The following is a 21299-nucleotide window of genomic DNA, read 5'->3' as shown; positions in this document are numbered from 1 at the left end:
GAATCAACATGAATCAAGATGATATAAGGTGGATATGTTATAACGATCAATGACAATAATGAGAAGCAACTGCTGGTCCCTGACATTATCCTCGTACGGAGTGGGACACACTTGACTTTGAATTGGATTCCTGCGGCGGCCGAGTTCAAATCGACACTCGGTACGGTCGGAATTTCAAGGCGTACACAAATAAAGATGTTCGAAAATCTCACCGAAAATGAAGAAAATCTAAGAAAAATGTTTAATATTACCCTAAAACGCGCGACTAGTGCTGAAGTAGTGCTGGAGGAGCGTTGGAAAGCTGGTGCTTTTTTTTCTGTTTTTGGATGAATGGCGAAGACTGTGGTTCACTTTCACGAGCGGGTCCCGTTGTGTGGTTCGGCCCGTTGTCGGTTCGGTGATGTGAACAAAAAGCAGCTGCGCTCAAAAGGGAGTGCAATTTTTTACTCGGTGGTATGTTAAGCAAGCAGTGATGGGTGGGAAAAATTACTTAAAAATCAAGTATATCATTTTTAAAAAACGTTTAACATTGAGTAAGAACTCTCCTTGACATGGAAAACAATTTGAATACTTTCAAAGCTTTAAAAACTGATTTTTTAAATTAAAAACTCGTTACTCGTTACGCATCTTCCCATCACTGGCGCATTTTTAGATGAGCAGGCATGAATGCATGAGAGAGAAAGATAGGAATGCAGGTGGACATTTGGACGTTGGATGTACGTGTACATATGTAACTGGATTTTTGAGTAAATTTGATTTGGATTCGATTTTGCTTTTGTTTTTGTCAATTAGGCTGGGCGGCAGGCGGGCCACACAAACACAGTTATTGCATACGAAGGCCAAACAGCTAAAACAAGCCGATACTCAGTGGTTAATTCATTGGACTCTGCGTTGCAAGTATCGGCCATTGTTTTTCACTTCTCTTTTGATTTGCGGCAAGTGTAAGGTGCGTTACACTCGACGCACGGCTCGCGAGTGCGACGGCGAGTGGCGAGTGGACCAGTGGCGAGTGGCCATGGCTCGCTGAATCAATTTTGGAGTTAATAAATACAATACATAATGAAACTCTAATGTACACACACACACATAATAACTTGGGAAAGAGCGCTCGTCATCTAGTTGGATATAGTCTACTACAAGATGTTACGATTACCTAAATAAATAGCATTATTACTCGTTATCGATCGGGGCTATTATTGAATAACAATAACACAAACCTACAAAAATACGTATTAGCTTCTGCTTGGACGCGAAGGTCTTGGATATATGTTTTTGGGGATGAATTGGATCTGGGGACAGATGGGAAGGTAGAGATGCATCTTATTATCGGGGGATTCTAGCTATTTTGTTTTGGAAAATAATTTCGAGGAATGCAAGGATCTGAAGCTCGTACTCGTTGATTCTGACCTGATAGACGGACCGTGGCTTTGCTCCTATTTAAAGAATTCTGAACTGAACTGAATCTTAAGACTGAACCTGTATCTGAATCTGACATTCCTGCTCTAAAGACGGTCCGCTTCGTGCTATGCGCGTGCTTATTAAGAAATCTTCTGGTAGTAATATGGACTCTTTGGTATTTGGAGAATACCCAATTTTCAAATACATCAAAATGGAACATTTACATAGGCTAAACGCGGATAGTCTTATTGTTTTCCGATCTTATTTGTTTGGTTGGTGGAGGCAACAAATACAAACACACACTGATACGGCTTAACGGATTAACTATATATATAGATATATATATATATATGTAACATATCATAATCATAGAAAATGAAACTTAACTAGAAAGGGTTGGTTCAGGTGGTAACTAGACACTGTAGTTTCGCATTTCTATATCACAGATGTTGGAATCGAACGCATTTTCTTTCTCATTTTTTATTTGCTTTTTTTTTTTAAGTCACTATTTGATTCGGTTAGATTTTCAATATTTGTTTATGGTTTAGTTTTCTTTTTCTTTTTAATATTTTTTGTTAGGTTTTTGTTTTTGGCCCGTTTAATCGCGTGACTGTTGATAAGACAAGTCAGGCAAGAAAAACAAGGCGAGAAACTATAAAATGCTACTCTTACATTCTGTTAAATCAGTGCACCTTTCTTGTTTTCTTCAGAAACAAAGATGATAATAAGTATAAAGAACAGAACGAACAATAATGGTTATAATGGCATAACGGAAACGATCATACAAACAACACACAGATACAAAACAGATATATTTGGGGACTGGTGGAAACTTATGTCCTACATTGCTCTCCATAAGGGAATACGAAAAGATCACATACATATATGCTATGTACAACTAGGGAGGCCTATCTTGGGCCTAACTGGAAACCAGCAACGAACTGGCCACACTCTCTCGGTTATAATTTTATATATATTTTTGATGCAGAAATCGCGTATCATGAAATCGTTACAGCTAGACATCGATGTATGGGGAGTATATTGGTTGGGATTCTATATATTTGTACATGTACATGGAAGATCTTCCTCGCCGCCGGTGAGTACAAGATGAGTGGGTTTCGCTAGCTCTATAAGCTACGCAAAGTTTCACACACATGTTTCTAGGATTATGTTTCTGGGTTTATCTATTACGTTTTGTTTTCGAGCTTAGACAGAGAAACATTTAGAGATACAGACAGAGATAGAGATAAAGAGAGACAGCGAGAGAGAGAGCGTGTTTGAAAGACAGATGGAAAGAAAATGGGAGAGCTAGAACGCTAAAGATTAGGAGGGAAGTCACAAACCTAAAAGAGATCACTACGTGGGGACAAGTGTATGACATTTATGGAATTTGGGGTAAGGGTTCAGGGTTCAGGATCGGGATCGCAAAAAACCTCACTCACGGTTACAAAACATATAAAAATCAATAAAACATAAGATCAAGTATAAGAAATACGGGGGGTATATCAACTTAAAAAGAGAATAACAATAATAAATTCTCGACAAAAATTGAATAATAAAACTTTTACTTACTGGCACTCTGCGGAAGTATGTTTACTTTCGTCCGTACAATAAAAAAATTTTCCATTGAACAATTGTACTCCAATAACAGAAAATATAAATTGAAACAATATGTACACGATTAGAATGTTAACAACATTTTTCAATGAGTTCACGACGCAGTCGAAGACGGCTTTCAATTTTGGTACACGCTTAATGGTCTTCAATGGACGTAGGACACGCAATACGCGTAGCGATTTAATAGTCGATAAATTTTGTCCAGCGCTGCTACCGCTCATATCGAAACCGAAACTAACAGCAGCGCATATAACGACCACAGCATCCATAATATTCCAGAATTCTCTTAAATAGCTGCCAGGGTGCAGTATCACACCCAAGTCTACAATTTTCAGCAACATTTCTATCGTGAATACGCCGGTAAATGCATAATCAAAATAATTCAATATCTTGTTTCGCCTCGAGTTCTCTCGAACGGGATCTTCGGCTGCTAATGCTATTGATGACATTGATATGACAACCATAATGAAGAAATCAAAATATGGTAAATTAACAACCCAATGGGCGCCGCGTCGTATGCTGTTTTTAATATTTTTGTAATTTGTTCAAGTAATAGTCGTAGTAGTAGTTGGTCGTTCATCGAATATCGTATGGCGAATATCGTATAATTCGTAATTGAGTGGTTTTCGATTATTTCGATTATTATATTGTTTTTGATTTCATTCGGCATCAAATTCGGTGGTTCACGATGTATTTTTTATATAATTTTTGTTTGGTTTTCGAATCAATTTTAGGAGAGAGAGAGGTTTTATTGTTGGGGTTCAGGTTTTTGTTTTAGGATTCCGATAACGATTTTTTGGTCACCCGTTCGATTTGTTGTTTCGATTTTTTTATTAATTTGTTGACGGATTTAATTTTTGACATTGTTCCAAATGTTTTTTGTTAATTTTTTTTCGATTTTAATTTAGTTTTTTGTTTATTATTATTTGAATTTGGACATGAGTTTTTGTTGTTGGTGTTCGTTGGTGAATTGTTGTTGTTGTTTTTGTAGTTTTTTTTTTGTTGATGTCGTTAAAGGTGGTGTTTGAATGATGGCCATTTTCATTATCATTGATTTGTAATGTCGGTGATATTATGATAATGGTTGATGATCATAATTATATACACATATATATATTTACAAGCACATTGTTGTTGATTCGTTTATCGATCAATTGGTTGATTAATTTGTTTGGTTTTTGGTTGTGTGTTTGTGTGTGCAAACCGAAAATTGGTAACGAATCCAAAAAACAGGAAAAACAGTAAACAGGAAAAAAATGTAAAAAAAGAAAGAAGTACTGTAATTAGTTATCAATTTTGGTTATACTACAATTAATGTAGTTCATCGGATATTAGAGAATATATGTATGTCATTGGCTATCATGGATGATTCAGAGAGATAGATAGAGAGAGAGTTAAGCACCTGATCCTGTCCTGAAATTTACCATTTACTCTTTACCATTTACCCTTCTGGGAACAGCTTGGGCTCTGCGCTGGAAGAGACTCGGTTATCTTACGTCTAGCATGAAGCCTGGCTCTGAACGGGTGATGAGAGAGTTTTGACTGAATGACCTACTACATGGTATGACTACGGGAATCGGTGGAGGTGTAGGTGGTGGTGGAGGGGGATAATCGAGAGGTATGTATATATTTACGGATTTGTCGGTGACAGTATAAACATTGATGAATATGGCAGCATTGGCTTGGGGCCCTCGGTAACTTCCTCCTCCTCCTTCTTCTCCTCCTCCTTCTTTTTACTCTTGGCCTTGCTGGTGGCAACCGTGCCATCGCCATTCTCCACATGAACGCCATCGGCCTGAAGGGCCTCCATCTCCTTCTCCAGCTCCTGCAGTTGTTTCTCTTTATCCTCTTCGACTTGTTCCTCTTCGGCTGCTGTTAGTTCTTGGGCATTCGCCAAATTATCAACGGCGATAGCCAAGAACACATTCAATAGCGTGTAATTTCCGAAGAGTACCAAAACGATAAAGTATCTGTCGGAAGAGACCATCGAGAGAATACCAAAAAAGGTCAAACGGATATTTTTGGAAAGAGGTGATCTCGAACGCGAGAGCAAGTATATACACTTTGGAGAGTGTGTGTGTGTGTGTGTGACTAGAGACTGGAATTATAGAGAGAGAGAGTTGTAATGGGCTAAATATCGATCGGGGGAACTACGGTACGGTGCTACATGACTGCGACAGACACGTGTGTGTGGTGTTGCCAAGCCTCGGTTTTTTTTTTCTTTTTTTTTTTGGGGGGGGAGATTGCCTGCCTACAAGTCGCTGCAAAGAAAGATGACAAAATGGAGAAGAGAGACAGCGGTGAAAGATTAAAACTCAATATACAGATCAATGCACTCATAAAAATATTTCTCAAGATTTAAGAAAAATCGCCCTAAAATTAAGAACATTTTTTTAGAATTAAGAAAAAGGTTCCATGGATTTAAGTCAAGGCACTATAAAGTCAAGGGTTAATTTAATTTATTTCCCTAAGATTTAGGGGTTTTTTTTATAATTCCCAACTGGTTCTAACATCTCTAGTCAGCCATTTTCAAATACAAAAAAAATATATTGTTTTTTTATTATTGTTAAATATATATTTAAAAAATAATAATAAAATTTGTAAGAATTTGAATTTGTTAACCTCAATTAACGAAAAATATAAAATTAAATGTAAGAAACAATTTTAATTTTAATTTTAGAACGTTTTCTTCAAAACAAGAAATTATCTTTACACTCAAGAAAAAATTTTCCTTGATTTGAAAAAGTTTCTTTCCAGATTTCTAAATGTACGCACGAAAATCCGTTTTTTTTTTTAGGGCGATTTTAGGTAAACATTTTTATGAGTGTGGGCAAAAGGTTCAAAATAGTCTACACTTACGGTGGCTTTACTGGTGGGTCTTATGCTCAATTAATGACTCTGGCGGTGGCTTTCCGGCTTTTCGGATTTAACACTTTCTTTTTGGGACTCTTGGGCTTGCAGAATTTCAATCAGAGCGAATTGAATTCTTCAAGCTCCCAAGTCCGAAACGCGGTAGATTGCACACATTAATGGTTCGACGTTCAATGAATTGGGAGGAGCCTTTGGAGGATATTGTTTAATTCAGGAGGAAGGGGGTTCTTTTTTTGCTAGCATTACAAGCCAGGAATTAGAGGATTTACGATTCTCCAAAAAACAGGGGACTAGCTGTGCGTACTAACAATAGGTGGCCAAGCCTACACTTGATGGTACGAATACGGATACGGATACGGATACGGATACGGATACGAAATAAAATCAAACAGAAAACAAAACTTACATAGAGTAAATCATTCCTTTCTGGGCACCACCCTGGGATATGATGCCCTGGTACATGACCTCGTTCCAATCTTCGCCGGTCAGGATTTGGAATACGGTCAACAGTGCTATCGGGAATGTATTGAAATTGGTCTCGGGCGTCCCTCCGGGCAGATTAAACTGGCCGCCAAATAGCTGCATACCGAGCAGGGCGAATATGAGTATGAACAGGAAGAGCAGGAACAACAACGAGATAATCGATCTCATTGAGTTCAGCAGGGAGATGACCAGATTTCGCAGCGATGACCAATATTTGGTGACCTTGAAGATGCGCAGCAGACGCAATGCACGCAGCACCGATAGGCCAAAGGAGCCGCCCTTCACCTCGGACCAGATCACCTCGAATATCGAACCACTAATGACAACGCAATCAAAACGATTGAACGATGACTCAAAGTAGATCCTGGGCCCCAGCGCGTACATCTTGATGAACATCTCGGACATGAACAGGCCAAGGAAGATGAATTCCGCATAGTCTGTTTGGAAAATGGTGGCATTTATACATACATTTAGAGGTCTCTATCTCTATCCTCCTCCTGATACTTACACAGAAACTCCGTGAGGAACGAGGGCTGGCCGTAATGCTCGACGGCCACGCAGACTGTGTTCAGAAAGACGAGGACTATCACGAACCAGTAGAACCACTGCGTCTTCACCGTGTGCCGTATCCAGAAACGGAATCTCTTCTCCGCCCGCCAGAATCCGGTGCAACTGCCTTGGGGTTTCGACCGGGTTTTCAGATATCCTATAAAAAGCAGACAATCCCCTTGGGTTAGTCTCGATTCTCGATTCTCTTTAATGGTTAGTCTCTGGCCAACTCTCCACCTAAAGCACAACCAGGCAATTGTTGCTGCATACTCTGCTCAAATACGGGTACAGTGCATGTTTTCTATATAACAACAGGTAGGTAGGTAGGTCGAGTGCCTCGAATATGATATTTCACGGTCTAGGGATGTTTATCGAGGGGAAGAGAGTACGACTTTTGATCGATATATCTATATTTTCCACCCTCCCAATGCAGTCTTCTAGGTGTTGATTTGGGGAATAGAGGAGTTCCCCTGGTTATACACACAATATATATATGTATAATATAGATCATTATATATTTATATATGTATATATTGTATAATTTAATTAATCAAATTAGGTTCAGTTTGTAGCCTCTTCTAATAAAATCAGGATGGGAAGTCCTCAAATAAATACTAATAGTAGTTAATTCTATTAATATCGAAATGAAATAACGAAAAAAAATATATATAAATATAAAAACATACTGAAAGGTACCCAAATTTGTTTAAGGTACCCTCATTTGTTGCATTTTTAGGATGGAAAACTATAGGAAAATTATATATTCCATTTCTTTGTTCTACTATTTTTTTTCAAATTTTATTGGCCTCCGTGAGAGTTACGATCTTTTTTATGGACGATAACGACGTGTTACGACGTGTTGAATAAAGTGAATAATTCGCTTTTTCCTTAACCTTAATTTAATTAAAAAAACTAACTCTAAATATAACAAGATCTATCTAACATGTATATTTTATAAGAATATCTTTAAGTTCTGAAATAGAGAGTATCTAAGGGTATCAAAGAGTGAACCCTAAAATTCCCAAGTACGAATTCGGTGACAAGCCTGCTGGGCTTATCTTGAAAAAAAATCTACAATTTCTCAAGCTTCGATTTATGTGTATTACTAACTTATATTTCAAAGACTGTAAGGAACGATTATCCTTTTACCAACTACTTGTGTACTTTCTTATAGAACACACAGGTGAGAGAGAGAGAGCTTTACATAGACTTGTAAAGAGTAGATGCTAGATATGATGGGTAACATTTATGACGAGAGTTGTTCTATTTTTATTCATTATAATTCGAGCCACAAAAACTAAATGGATTTATTACTATATGACACTGGTGCAGATTGGTCACTTGGTGAACAAATAAAATCATAATTTACTTACACATTTTTCAACATTTTCAACATTTTATTGAATGTAAGATTTAGAAATTCGTTTGTTCGAATGAAAAAATAAAATCTTGAGTTAATTTCATATAGTTTGATGTTTCAAATTAAAGTTAGAAGGGCAATTTAAAGTTCGTATACCGCTTAGTTAATAGAAAATTGAAACAATTCATCTTGCTCTCCTGCTTGCTTACTTTTGCTGCTTTGTTCAATCCCACAGGAAAGTAAATATATAAATATAAATAAACTAAATTTCTTACCATCATCGCCATAGTCTTCCTCGGCCTCCTCCTCTTCGGTATCTGTTGACTTGGATTTGCCCAAGCTTTTCAGCTTTTTTCGCTTGGCCGCGTTTCTTCTTCGGGCTAAAAAAGGGGAAATAAAGACAGAAATTAAATGAAATTAATTTGATTTTTTAAATTCTTAGTGAAATTACCCTCCATTATGTGCATTTTCTCCTCTTCCGTTGTCCGCTCCTCAGCGAGTATTACCTCCTCTGGAATAACATTAGCAGAATCCCACGATTGGTAGTCGGTCAAGGCCAAGCGGATCGATTTGATCAACACATTAGCATAAAGAATATATAGTATATGGATGTACTTGAGTGTGTGGAGGGATTTGTGTGATTCGTTTAGCTCGAAGAATGTCCAGGAGAAGTTTACTTTAATTCGGAAATGTACAGGCTTTAAAGCTTTCAATGGGTTGGGGTTCTCTATGAGGAAGGGGAAACGCTAAGAGTGTGCCAAAAGGTGCTGGCTATCGAAATTGTAATTTTCGAAATACAACTGTATTTATATAGTTTTAATTTTTATTATATGTATAGAATATATATATGTTAATGGTTGGTAAATGGGTGTATCTTGGGGAGATGATACTGAAGTAGAAGTGATATACTTTTTGAGGAAGTTCTTCATCTGCTGATTCTCTGAGAGCGGCGCTCTCTTGAAGATGTGTTTCTCTTTACGAGCTCTGTTTTTTTTTTTTTTAATATTTTAGAGCATATCTTTGGGTCTTTGTGTACAAGTATATGGTTTATAGGATGATTTATATGTGTAATATATGTGTGTGTAGTGTGTTTATTATAGATTTACAAACAAGAAATAGGGGTAAATACTATACCAGCTTTACAAATCCATTCAACATAGCCGTTTAACTCTCTTTCTAGTTGCTGCTGCCTTCTAAGTTTAAGAAACTCTTGTCTATTTTCTACTTTTTCTCGTTCTTTTGCGAATTCACTACAAAAAATAATTAAATATAGACCGTGATAAACCAAAAAACTGAATTGATTGTTTGCTAAAACGAACAAGTAGTATATGCTTTCAGTCTTAGCAAAAGCAATGTTCACATTGTTTTGTTTCGTTTTTTTATATTTTTTAGATATTTTGTACGAGTGTAATGTAAAACAGAGCAAAACCAAATGTTAAAACCAATAAACAAAGATCAAAAGATCAAAGATTATAAATCATATGAGTGTTTTCTCAGCACAAATAATAATTATAATAATAACATTAATACATTTCGATATATTCACTGGCATCGGGCATTGGCATTATGCCATGGAATCAGGTCAGAAGTCGGGGCAATATATATTATTATATAGTTGATATACGAAGGGAGATGTTATTTTTTGTAATGGCCAAAAGTCGGGCTAGCTATATGGCTCGCTAGGCCTAGGGACTGGGGACAGAACATTGGTGGGTGTGGAGGGTGCACACTGCAACCAGTGGGTGTGTGTTGGTGTATTGGTGTATTGTGGTACTTGTGTGTGTCCTGCACTAGCCAACAATTAAGCATTTAAGTCTAAGAAAACTGAAACAACATCATGTCAGGGTCTCAGGGCTGAGGTAGACAAGCACTCGTGATAACTCCGCCGGCGGGGAACGTTTTGGTTATTAGTTAGAAGTAAAGTTGACTCTAGTTGGTTGGTAGTTTTAGTATTTGGTTTAGCTGGGGGAGTTCAACAACTTGTTCGCTAGGTCGGGGGGTGTGTGGCACAATGCAGAGAGTATACGAGGATACGAGTATAATGCACAGCAATATGCGCTGCAGAATATATATGGATTGGATTCTGAATAATAGTGAGAGGTGAACGGCATTTCCCAGTACTTTGTATTTGTATTTGTATTTGTATTTAACTTGAATTTGTTTCGTTTTGGAAGTTTTGAATAAGTTAATGCAAGTTGAGTAGGTTTTTCGGGGAACCATAACTGTTGGTCTTTTGTGGCCGGGGGGATTTGCTTGCGATCTATTTAAGAGAATACATATATATAACTAGCAGAAAACCAAACAAGTTCTTTATATATTTGATATTTTGTATTAGATGGGGACGGTTTAAAGTTCAATGAACCCGTGTGGGATTTGTATATATTTGTACCGATGTTTTTTTTTTTTTTTTTGTAATATTTTTTGCTATGGCGTTCGGGTTGATTATGGTCAGAGTTTACTTAGATTTGCACTTAGACTCTAGATCTAGTTTGTATAAACCTGCTTGTGTGATCCAGTCAAGGTACGAGACCATTGCGGTCTGAAACATGGCCCGAAAGCGGCATTTCTGAAACTCCATGCGACGCTCGACACGGTTTCGTTCGTTCGAAAACTCTCTGAATTCGATAAATGCGAATAGTTAAAAGGAAGTTTAAACAATATATGTATATAAAATTAAAATGAAAAACATAATTTTCAATACATACATACATATGTATATAGCTTGGCAATTTGGAATACTTTACATTCGATTGGTTTTTATTTTCTTTCTTTGTTTTTGCACTCTGCAATCGCATGCCCAGAGCCCAAACACTTATATATGTACATATATGCATATGTCCTCCACATATATATATATATAACATATATGTATGCAGTATTATTTTCAAATCAGAATCAAAATCATAAGCAAGTAGAAGGTAGAAAGTAGAAATCATAAGGCGAACTGGTGTAGAAACCTGGCTCCGTTACACAGAAATAATTGAATTATAGTTCGAAACTTACCCACTTAAGACACCAAGAACTAAGTTGAGCATAAAAAATGAGCCTATAACTATTAGAGGCACAAAATATATCCAATTATATGCTGAACCTAATGCGTCGTTGGTCTGTTGATAGGAAGAGAATGAATACAAGTTTAAATCTGATTAAATCACTTTCGAATGTTATAAGATGCGTAACGAGCAACAACTTTTGAGAGCTCTCTCGCTCTTGTAAGCCTCTCAACCTTCTTCATTTTGCAATCTTATGTTATGATATATTTACCCAATACAGTATTGACGTCCAGCCCTCCATTGTGATACATTGGAATACGGTCAACATGGCAAAGCCAATGTTATCGAAACTGGTGATGCCCGAGTTTGGTCCGTCCCACTTCTCCAGGCACATGCTCGTGCTGTTGTTGCACACAAAGGAGCCGGTCGTCTTCTCCGTGATGTTGTCCGTGTTGCAAGGCGTCTCTGATTCGCCCTCCTTCACTAATTTGTCTATGGAAACAATACAATTTGAAATCATTAATTTCTGAAACACAAAGAACCCTCGAGGGACTCTGTTGTGGTTGAGCATACTTGGATCTTCTAAGCTATAACAAGTCTTATGCAGTGCGCCCGAATAAAACTCGAGTCCAATGATTGCAAATATTACGATTGCAAACAACACCAAGAGACCGATTTGCAGTAAAGGTGCCATCGCCTTGATTATAGATTTTAAAACTACTTGTAAACCTATAGGAGATGTCCATCCGAGGCAGGCGCAGATCCAGAAGTTGGCAGATTGTTGGATTAGTTTGAAGAGATTGGACGTTGGATTAGAAAGATGCTAATGCAATGGACATGGCTGTCATAGCTACTACGATCTACAACAACCATGTACCCGTCACAGCCAATGATTACACAAGTATACACACATATATATATTAAATATTTAAAATTAAAATTAAAACTAAGATTCTAGAGATTCACATTTAAAGAAAACATAAAATTTACATCAATTTCTAATATTTAGAAATCAAAATGTCAAGACAACAATTAAAGAAGACGACGAGAAGCTGATGAAATATATCAAAAACAAGAGGAACTACTCACTAGGAATTCCAGACACTAATTTTAAGGGCCGTAGCACACGAATGGCTCTAAGTGTTCTTAGGTCTACCTCGGGCCCTATTTGTGGGTACTGTGTCATGAATCTGTTTGCAGGCGTTAATCGATCGAAATTCAAATATATATATATTTTGATTAGCGATACTCTGGGAATACCATTTGAAATAATCATCAATAATTCGGAAACAATACGAGATATTTTCAAGTACAACCAAAGAGTTTAAATGTGCAGCTTAACAGAGAATGATGATGGGTGATTAAAAACAGAAGAAGACTGTGGAGAAAGTATAACATATAAGGATTACTATCCAAGTAATGTTTAACGCGCTTTAATTCATATATTTCGCACACACAATGGGTCGCCCAAGGGAAAACGTTCCATAGTTTGGATCTGCTCTCGTCTTTCCCAGCGTTTGCCTTGAGCAAATCGAGCAAAGGATTAAATCTGATGGAGAGCAAATCCGAACTAACTGTTTTTGGACTAGGATAATTCGGTATTGGTTACAAATCAAGCATGGGCACTCTTCCTATATTGAGCCTTTTCAGGGTTAACACAGAAATCTTTTAAAACTAAATATTTAAATTATATATTTGGCTTATTTTTAAACATATTTTCAACACCGATTTCTGTGATATCCCCTAATTAAACATGTTTTTATATGTATACAAATATTATTTTTAATAATAATTATAAACCGTCTAAGCCGGTTATATTTTGGTACTATAATCTAGTAAATACTTATAACTAAAACTACTGAGACAACACTTGACCGGCCACATAGCGTCTATTGCAGATGACCTGGCTTACACAAACGGATATGTCCTGGCAATGCTAATAAAATAAGGAATCATTAAATTTATAAAGTCACAGATTATTTCCAAGAAATTGCCAGGGAATATATATATTTTGTTATGATTTTTCTAGCACTTCTATTAAGTTAATACCACCTAGAAATGAGTAAAGTTGCTTATATTTATCTATATATATTTTAAATTATAAATGGCGCCCTACAAGGACCCAGAGAGTATCTACCTTCAGAACTGTTGTAAATTATAAATAAAAAAACAAATAAACAAGGAAATAATGTTAAAAAGAACAAATTTCTATTCTTTCTATTAGTAATTAAATATTTAAGTGGGCCTGCACACACGGCGTATTAGCAATATTTATAAATACTATATTATGTTTAGTTGGCGCTGTAACAGAAATAATTATGTATATATGTGGAGTCTAAGACTCTTTTTATTCCTAAAACTAAAGGAAACTGGTGTGTCAAAGAGAAGTGTATTTATCTAATATTTATGACACTAGCATTAAGATTTTATCCCAATATTAAAGATGTTTATAAGTTTTAGCATTATTAGCTTGAGTAAATATATTAAATATATTAAATACCTATTAATTAGCATCCTACTGATGCAATCTATATACAGTGCTGGCCACGAATTTATATTCAAATAAGTAGTAAAAGAGAATTCGTGACCACCACTGTAAATTTAAGTGAATAAATTGTAGTTTATATAGGCAGTTGTGCCCTAAATCGAACATAGAGCCAATAAATCACTATAAGTATTTATTTATTTATTAGTAAGACCAAGAAGGACCTCTGAATTGATATAAATTCTACTTAAACACACACTAAACACATTTAGCATTGGTCTAAGACAAGTTAAGCCTCTGAAATGGAGACTCCTAATGTCTAGGTTTATCTGTGCTTCTCTCGCTATATATATGTATATATTTTAATGACGTTTACTGAAGAGAATGTTATATTATCTGGCCTAAAGTAGAAACTGGACAATCGCCGGCGGATGTCTTACTTGGAATTCGGGATACGAGCTTCAGTGGGCGTAAGACACGAAATGATCGCAACATACGCAGGTCAACGTCTATATTGGCCTCAGCAAATATCGTCATGGCTCTGTTAGTCGTATTTATACGGAAAAAGTTTGTTATTACAAAAGCTTAAATGGTTTAACTTAACAAGGATCGAAACCATATATCCTGATACGTATGCTTAATGAATACTTAATAATAGAATACTTTTCCAAGTCATTCGAAAGTTGACTCGTATTATTATTATCTATTTCGAGAGAGTTTAAATAATAATAAATCAAGTGCTATTTTTTGTACAATTATTAAAATAAAAAGGTGCTTTGAAAGAAAATGATATAGTGTGGATTATTATTTACCCCGTAACTACAACGAAAAAATCCATGATGTTCCAAATATTCCTGAGATAGGAGTGTTTATGCAGAACAAGCCCTAAGGCGAGGATCTTGAGCGATGCTTCTACACAGAAAATGCATAAAAAATAGGCCTCCGTTTTTTCCTAGTTTTGTGATAGATTCAATTAGCACCAAATAGTATTATTTGGGATTTAAGATTTGAGTCGTCGGGATCTTACCAATTTTTGAGCCAATACTGTCTTGTCGCCCCCTGGCAAGTGCTCCTCTAGTGCCAACACAACACAGTTGGCTATGATTGTCAATAACACAGCGTATTCAAAGGGCGGCCATTCTATGATGAATCGTGTGTACTTCCTAATTGGGTTATCCTCGGTAAGGATAAACAATGACGTCGGACCACCACCTGGCGGGTTTTCCTCTTTTTTCGGGCCACCCATTCTATCAGCTAAGCGATGGGCTCCCTTTCGACCCAAGTGCCCCCCGCCTAAGAAGTCCTGTTGATGCTCTGCTAGCACTACTTCCTGAGCCGCTTCCAACCTGGATAGGGAGGGAGGGGAGGGGGGATCCATAAGATTGGCATTTATAATATTAAATAGTATTTACAAGATTAATTTGTATCATTCGGTTTACGCACAGCCACTGACTAATAAATATTACCTTATGCTTAAGCTTAGCTGATCTGCCAGGCTAAAAGAATTATAAACTATATTTAGTTGGGATGATAATAAACAATATAAGCCTTCAACAAGTCAAGAAACATATTTTTAGATAAATTGTTAGAATCAATATAATTATATACAGGATTTATATTCTTCTTAGGTAATTTCTCTTTTTATTTTCTTTATAGAACCAAGGCTATTGTTTGAAAAGGCTTTACTTTTATTTGATTAAAACTTTATTTATGCTTGTGGCTCCTTCTATATAATATTGTATAATATTTTAATATATTGTAGCATCTTAACCTGTTAATCGTATTCTTGGATTAATAAGTAGCTCTGAAAGACCTTTAATTGGTTGCAAATTTGAAGAAAATGGAAACACTTTGGTATATAAAATAGTACTTAATATTTTGTTTTTAACGCTAAATTCTATTCTTGAAAAAAAAATATGTAAATAATATTATATTTCACTTCATATCTACGATAATTCGGGTAACAAAAAAACGTGTTATTTTTATATTATTCAAATGATCTTAAGTGATTTGATAAATGTAATGTCTATTGTACAATTAAAGTTAGTTTTTGGAAGATTTCTGTATTTATCATTCAAATTTGGAAGAGAATTAAACTTTTTTATAGAATTATAATATCTCTTATTGCTCCAATATGAACCACCTGCCTGAATTCATAAAATATACAATATTCCGTCCAAAGTCAAGTTAGCCAGCTGTCACACATATTTTCTATATGTGGCTTCCATCATTGGGTTTTAATATATTAATATGTATACTTTTATCCCAGAGGTATTGTTTAGTTCCCAAGAGCCTATCTTTCTTGTTTAAATGTTAGACTAGTCCACAAATAATTACTTTTGTTACTATACTTGTGCTATGAATTTCATGACTAGTGAAATTTGTGACAGTAGCAAACGTTGCAGACATGTATAATTAGGACACACTATTTATAGTTAAACATCTTGCTATAAATAGTTTGAGGACTTACTATAAATAGTGTGACCTCAATTTTAATAACTATTAACCCGCTTATTTTTTATTTATTTATTTATTTACATTCTGTTTGCTTAAAGTTATAAACTAAAGCAACAGATGGGGGGCAGCCATAGCTACTTAGGCTTTAGGCTGACTGGATTTAGGGATTTCATTCAAAGTTTTCTCTTAAAATCTATGAGGTTTGATTCTTATTATTCTATTTTAACAAATATTATAATTCAAAGTTTTTCTCTTAACGTATAAGTTTTGATTTTTGGTTAAATTTATGTTATCTTAAGTATTGATTTTATTTTATAAGAGGTGTAGGAGGTTTGTTTTTTTAAGAAAATTGTGAAGTTTGAGGAGGTTGCTCGTTGTAGGATTGGAGAGAAGCAGGGTAAGGTTTGAATTAGGAATAGAGGTTCTGTGATTTTGAAATGCTGTACATTCATTTAAAATATGTTCTATTGACTTTGTGTTGTTGCCGCAGAATTGGCAGGTATTGGTTATGGCCTGCAATAGTCTGTAGTTGTGTGTAAGCCGAGTGTGTCCGAGGCGTAATCGAATAATTTTGGTTTGAATTTTTCTGGGGAGTTTGATAATGTCTGGTTTTTTTGAATAATCGTTAATACTGTAGTTGTTTTTGTTTATGGTTTGGTACCAACTAGAAGAGTACTGTAGGAGATTGAGATGGCTGTTAGAGAAGATTGATTTTATGTATCTGTTGATATCTGAGCGGTTGATGTTAGGAGATGTGATCAAAGGTGAGATTGTTCCATTTTTTGCGATGTCATCAGCGAACTCATTGCCCTTGATTCCGACGTGGCTCGGAACCCACAAGATTTTTATTTTTGGATACAAGTCATTTAATAGTCCTCTGATTTTCGAGGGGAGGTACGATGGATTGTCAATGTTTCGAATGGAGTCAATTGCTGATAAGGAGTCGGAGCAGATGCACGTTCTTCCTTTTATTTTCCGTCCAATCTCAATGGCGTCCAATATAGCAACAATTTCTGCTGTAACCCGCTTATTTAAATTTATATTACCAGATAATCGGAATGAAAACATTAAATATTAATTTAAATATCCATATTTCCATAGGGAAGATATTAAGTTTAGTAAAGGATAATTGTTTATTGCGAAAACATATGATTGTGGCATATTTTAAGCCTGCTTTTTTAATACATTTACCCACTTTGATAGATATGTTTAGTAGTAATTGAGGTTGGCTGTTGTATAAACCGAAGGAAGAGAGATCATTTGGGGGCACACATACCGTCACTATATCCAATTTCTGATACTTTTGTAACGACCGCTCGGCCATAATTATATTACACAAGGTGAACCACAATACGCATTTGTCGGGAGTGACACGCCGTCCGCATGGCACGATAGCGGCAACTGGACATTTAGCTCGAGAGACCGATGGCTTGGCTACTGGTTTGTATGTGGAATCTCGAGGATTCCGGGCCCGGATGCGACGACTTCAGTTATCGCCCTTCTCCTCTGCTTAACTTTCTCCTGCTCTGATCAGATCCTTTTTGTATTTCTAGTTGGTTTTTTGTTTATGTTGATTTGTTGTTTATTTTTGGTTTTCTTTTATTTTTGTTGGTTAAATGTTGCTGCGTTGCGTAGAGTAAAGATGCTGCTGATGAGTCTATTATGGGTTGATTGTGGTGATGGTGATGGTGGAACCGCTTTCGCTTTTGGTCTTTTATTATCCTTCAGTTAGCGGGCATTGCCGTGTTGTTATTGCACACAAGAACTGCTTTTTTTTAATGGAAACGAATTCGATTAGACACGGCACTTGAAATTTAAATCGCAGTTAGAGGTAATTTCTTTATTCCCCGACACCAGAGTCGCACTTTGATTGGTTGGTTTGCTTGTCCCCCGTCACTTTCTTGTAATTGCTCATGATTTATGCACGGCGAGTGTGTGTATGTATATAAAGGACATACACACACATATGTGTGTGTGTGTGGATTGGCCGGATTCCGTAATCCTTAAGCCGTTATCTGGAGTCCTGTAGTCCGTGGTGCTAATCGCGGAGCAGCTTTTGTTTTGACAGTCAATAATTATGATGCTCTCGGGTCAATGCAGTTCATGACCTATTGAAAACATGCCTGCACACTTGTGTCCTCTACATATACACACGCAAAGCCCAAAGCATACACACACACACACACACACACACACTGGGGGTGCATTCAAAATGCATGAGTGTTGTTTTTATTTTTGTGGCCCATAGAAGTGGGCTACATGTACTTGGCCAGGGCTGGAGATGGACGGCTGAGCTGGATGGATGTTGTTTCGGTTATTGGTATAACATTCCATTACTGGAACACGCCATGAATGAAAAAGCTAGGGGATGAAACCGAAAACCAAAAACCGAGACAGGTCTCAAGCCGAGAGAACCAGAGAGAGAGAGAGAGAGAGAGAGAGAGTGACACACATAGAGGCCACCGAAAAAGCTCAATACACACGCACGCACACAGGGACAACGACCGTGGTGAGTTGTGGAACGGTGGAATTACCAATTTCGACATCACTGGAAGTGAACGGAAAGCGACACAGCCAGCAGCAATTTTCATTTTTACATTTCCAAAACATGTTTACCTTTTCTAATAAAAAAACAAAAATCACAGATGGAAGGGGAGATTATAGCACACTTTTGGGTGTTGATGCATATGTTTACATATCGGCGCTGATTACTTAATTAGCCCGTGTTCTGATAACAGAAACTTGCCATTTGCCAATTTCCCACCATCCTTCCCTCTCTCTCTTTCGCACTCGTTCACCGTCACACTGCACACACACACGCGCAAGTATGAACCGGCTGTAACCCGCTCACTAATTTCGGAAACCGTATCGATAACGACATCACGCGAATCACGACGAAATCCGGGCCTAGGTCTTAATATCTGTTTACATTTGGCAGTTGCTCGTCTATTAATTGCCATAAAACCACATGGCATATTTACACACACACTCACAAACGCACAAACGGGGGCCGCATTCCGTTATTCATGCTCCTGGGGTATAACTTTATTCTAGTGACGTCACCAGGCAGGCTCTGTTGTTCCGACTTTTAGTAGTTTGTTGTTTTTCTTGTTGTTCCCGATGTCTCTGGAACTTGGAATTTATGGAAGCACACACATGCATGTGTATTGTATGTTTGTTGGCACAATAGGGCGACATTAGGACCAACGAACTTGTAATTGCCAAAAATAGCTGAGCTATCGTCCTTAAAAGAGAGTAGTTCTTGCGATGACACCTCCTTGCATACTGGCAGCATTGCTAGACGCAGAAACGGGATTGTTACATATAAACAGTTGCCTACTTTCTGGGGCCAGTTGCAAGCTAAGCTGTAGGTTTCTACGCGAAAATTCTTTAATTTCAGCTCAACTAATGAGATATAAAAGACTGCAATGAACAGGCTGAAACCGAAATAATAGCTGGTGGTACCAAGGGTTAATGTGCCTTTAGTGGCGGCTGAGCAGGCTCCCAAATGCTTGTTGTACAGTGATGTACATTGTACATTGTACATTTGTACATTGCGTGCGTTCGGGGGAAAAGTCAGAAACACAATTTTCACTTCCGTGGGGCACTTGGAGAAGGGCATATGATTGGAATTCGTATCCGATTCGTTTCCGAGTGTCCGCGCGCGCGTATATGTGTGTGTGTGTTGTGGGGAAAACACGACTAGTAAATATTTGTGGGCCTAGGAAAATGATTTACGGCACATGTGTACATATTTCAATATTTTTCAATTACACGCCACAGTGCCGCGAGTGTGTATTGGTGAGCTGCTGCTGCTGCTGCGTCGCCACAATTCATTCACCTTCCTACGCGTGTACACGTCACAAAACACACGATACACCGATAGGCCGCCGCCGCTTGCATGCAACCCAAAACCAAAATCCTCTGGCGCTCCGCAGCTCCTTCTCCATCTCCACACGGCCACACTGCCACTTCCATATCCACTTCCCACTTCCAACGCAACGTTCCGCCCGTTGTGCTAGCGACCCGCTGACCCAATCCCAATCCCCACGCACGCACGCACACACAGGCGAGTAGCTTTCGCCGAGGGCGTGCGTCAGTGTGTGTGTGTGTGTGTTAACTTTAGAACGGGACTCTGGGCTTAGTTTTGGAATTCGAAATTCGAATTGAAATCGGAATTTGGGCTTCTGTTTTTTCGGCCTATTGACCGAGACCAGGAATCGCCGTCGCCTTCTGCAGTATTTTGGCCGTCACTTGGCTTTTGTCGCCAATACAGTGGCCATTGCCATTAACGTCGCGTCTTATTGACGTTTTTGCCATTTAGTTTTCTTCGCCGTTTTGCCGTTTTCCCCGTTTTGTTCTCAGCTTATTCCCTTATTCTCTGCGGTTTGGATGTTTGTAGTTTTATTTTCACCACTCGACACGGATTCGGATGCCAGCGCACACACATCATAACTTTCGAAATGTCGAATTCGGTTTTTTTTCTCCTTTCTTTCTTTCTTCCTTTTTTTCACATAGAGCACCACCGAGAATCCACAGAATCGGGGATTTAACGCCAGCTTAGGGCTTCGATTTTTCTGCTACTCTTCTTCACATTGCAGAAATGGGCTAATAATAGCGCAGCGAAAAAAAATAAAAAACAAAAGCGCCGCTTGTGCGGGAGCTGCCACCGACTTTGTCTCACCAGTTGGACGAAATACTCAACAAACGCGAGACTCTAAACTCGGCGACTTTGTATCACATACTACCACTACAGGCGCGCGCTAACGGCCACGGACATGGAACACGGATTCGAGAGGCACCCACACCGACGTAGCCAGGCGGCTGAGACGGCGCAGCCCTGCGCTCTGCGCTCCAGCCGAAAGCTCCGGCCCAAGCTTCGACCAAATGACCCACAAGCTCAACTTTCGGCGAAAGAGCGAGTAGGTCATAGGGCACAACATCGCAGTGCAAAGCGCTGAGCAGTGAGTGCAAGTAAGATGACTGGAACAGCAAGTGTCCTGTTCCCGTTACCGCTGCCAATGGACTATAAAGTGGAGCTTTGAAGCTTTGCCACCTCGATTTTGGCGCAGAATAAATTAAAAAT

The 21299-nt window shown here is 37.7% G+C and overlaps 1 protein-coding gene across 1 annotated transcript in view; it reads right to left on the bottom strand.

The window, feature by feature from the left end:
• The window catches only part of cac (calcium voltage-gated channel subunit cacophony), a 51770-nt gene extending 30828 nt beyond the window's left edge, over positions 1 to 20942 (bottom strand). The window contains exons 1-15 of the mRNA XM_070288039.1: positions 20888 to 20942; positions 17490 to 17978; positions 14784 to 15102; positions 14569 to 14708; positions 12361 to 12461; positions 11845 to 12000; positions 11543 to 11763; positions 11282 to 11385; positions 9413 to 9528; positions 8730 to 8789; positions 8554 to 8658; positions 6878 to 7075; positions 6293 to 6806; positions 4650 to 4985; positions 2971 to 3534 (exon numbers count right to left, since the gene is read on the bottom strand). Coding sequence (XP_070144140.1) covers positions 2971 to 3534; positions 4650 to 4985; positions 6293 to 6806; positions 6878 to 7075; positions 8554 to 8658; positions 8730 to 8789; positions 9413 to 9528; positions 11282 to 11385; positions 11543 to 11763; positions 11845 to 12000; positions 12361 to 12461; positions 14569 to 14708; positions 14784 to 15002 — 2834 coding nt within the window. The 5' untranslated portion in view covers positions 15003 to 15102; positions 17490 to 17978; positions 20888 to 20942. The remainder of the gene's footprint in view (positions 1 to 2970; positions 3535 to 4649; positions 4986 to 6292; positions 6807 to 6877; positions 7076 to 8553; positions 8659 to 8729; positions 8790 to 9412; positions 9529 to 11281; positions 11386 to 11542; positions 11764 to 11844; positions 12001 to 12360; positions 12462 to 14568; positions 14709 to 14783; positions 15103 to 17489; positions 17979 to 20887) is intronic.
• Positions 20943 to 21299: the final 357 nt, after the last annotated feature.

The sequence above is a fragment of the Drosophila kikkawai genome, chromosome X (genome assembly GCF_030179895.1).
Source record: "Drosophila kikkawai strain 14028-0561.14 chromosome X, DkikHiC1v2, whole genome shotgun sequence".
Classification (NCBI taxonomy): domain Eukaryota; kingdom Metazoa; phylum Arthropoda; class Insecta; order Diptera; family Drosophilidae; genus Drosophila; species Drosophila kikkawai.
Note: the sequence above shows the minus strand (reverse complement) of the source record. Positions and strands in the feature narration are given on the sequence as shown.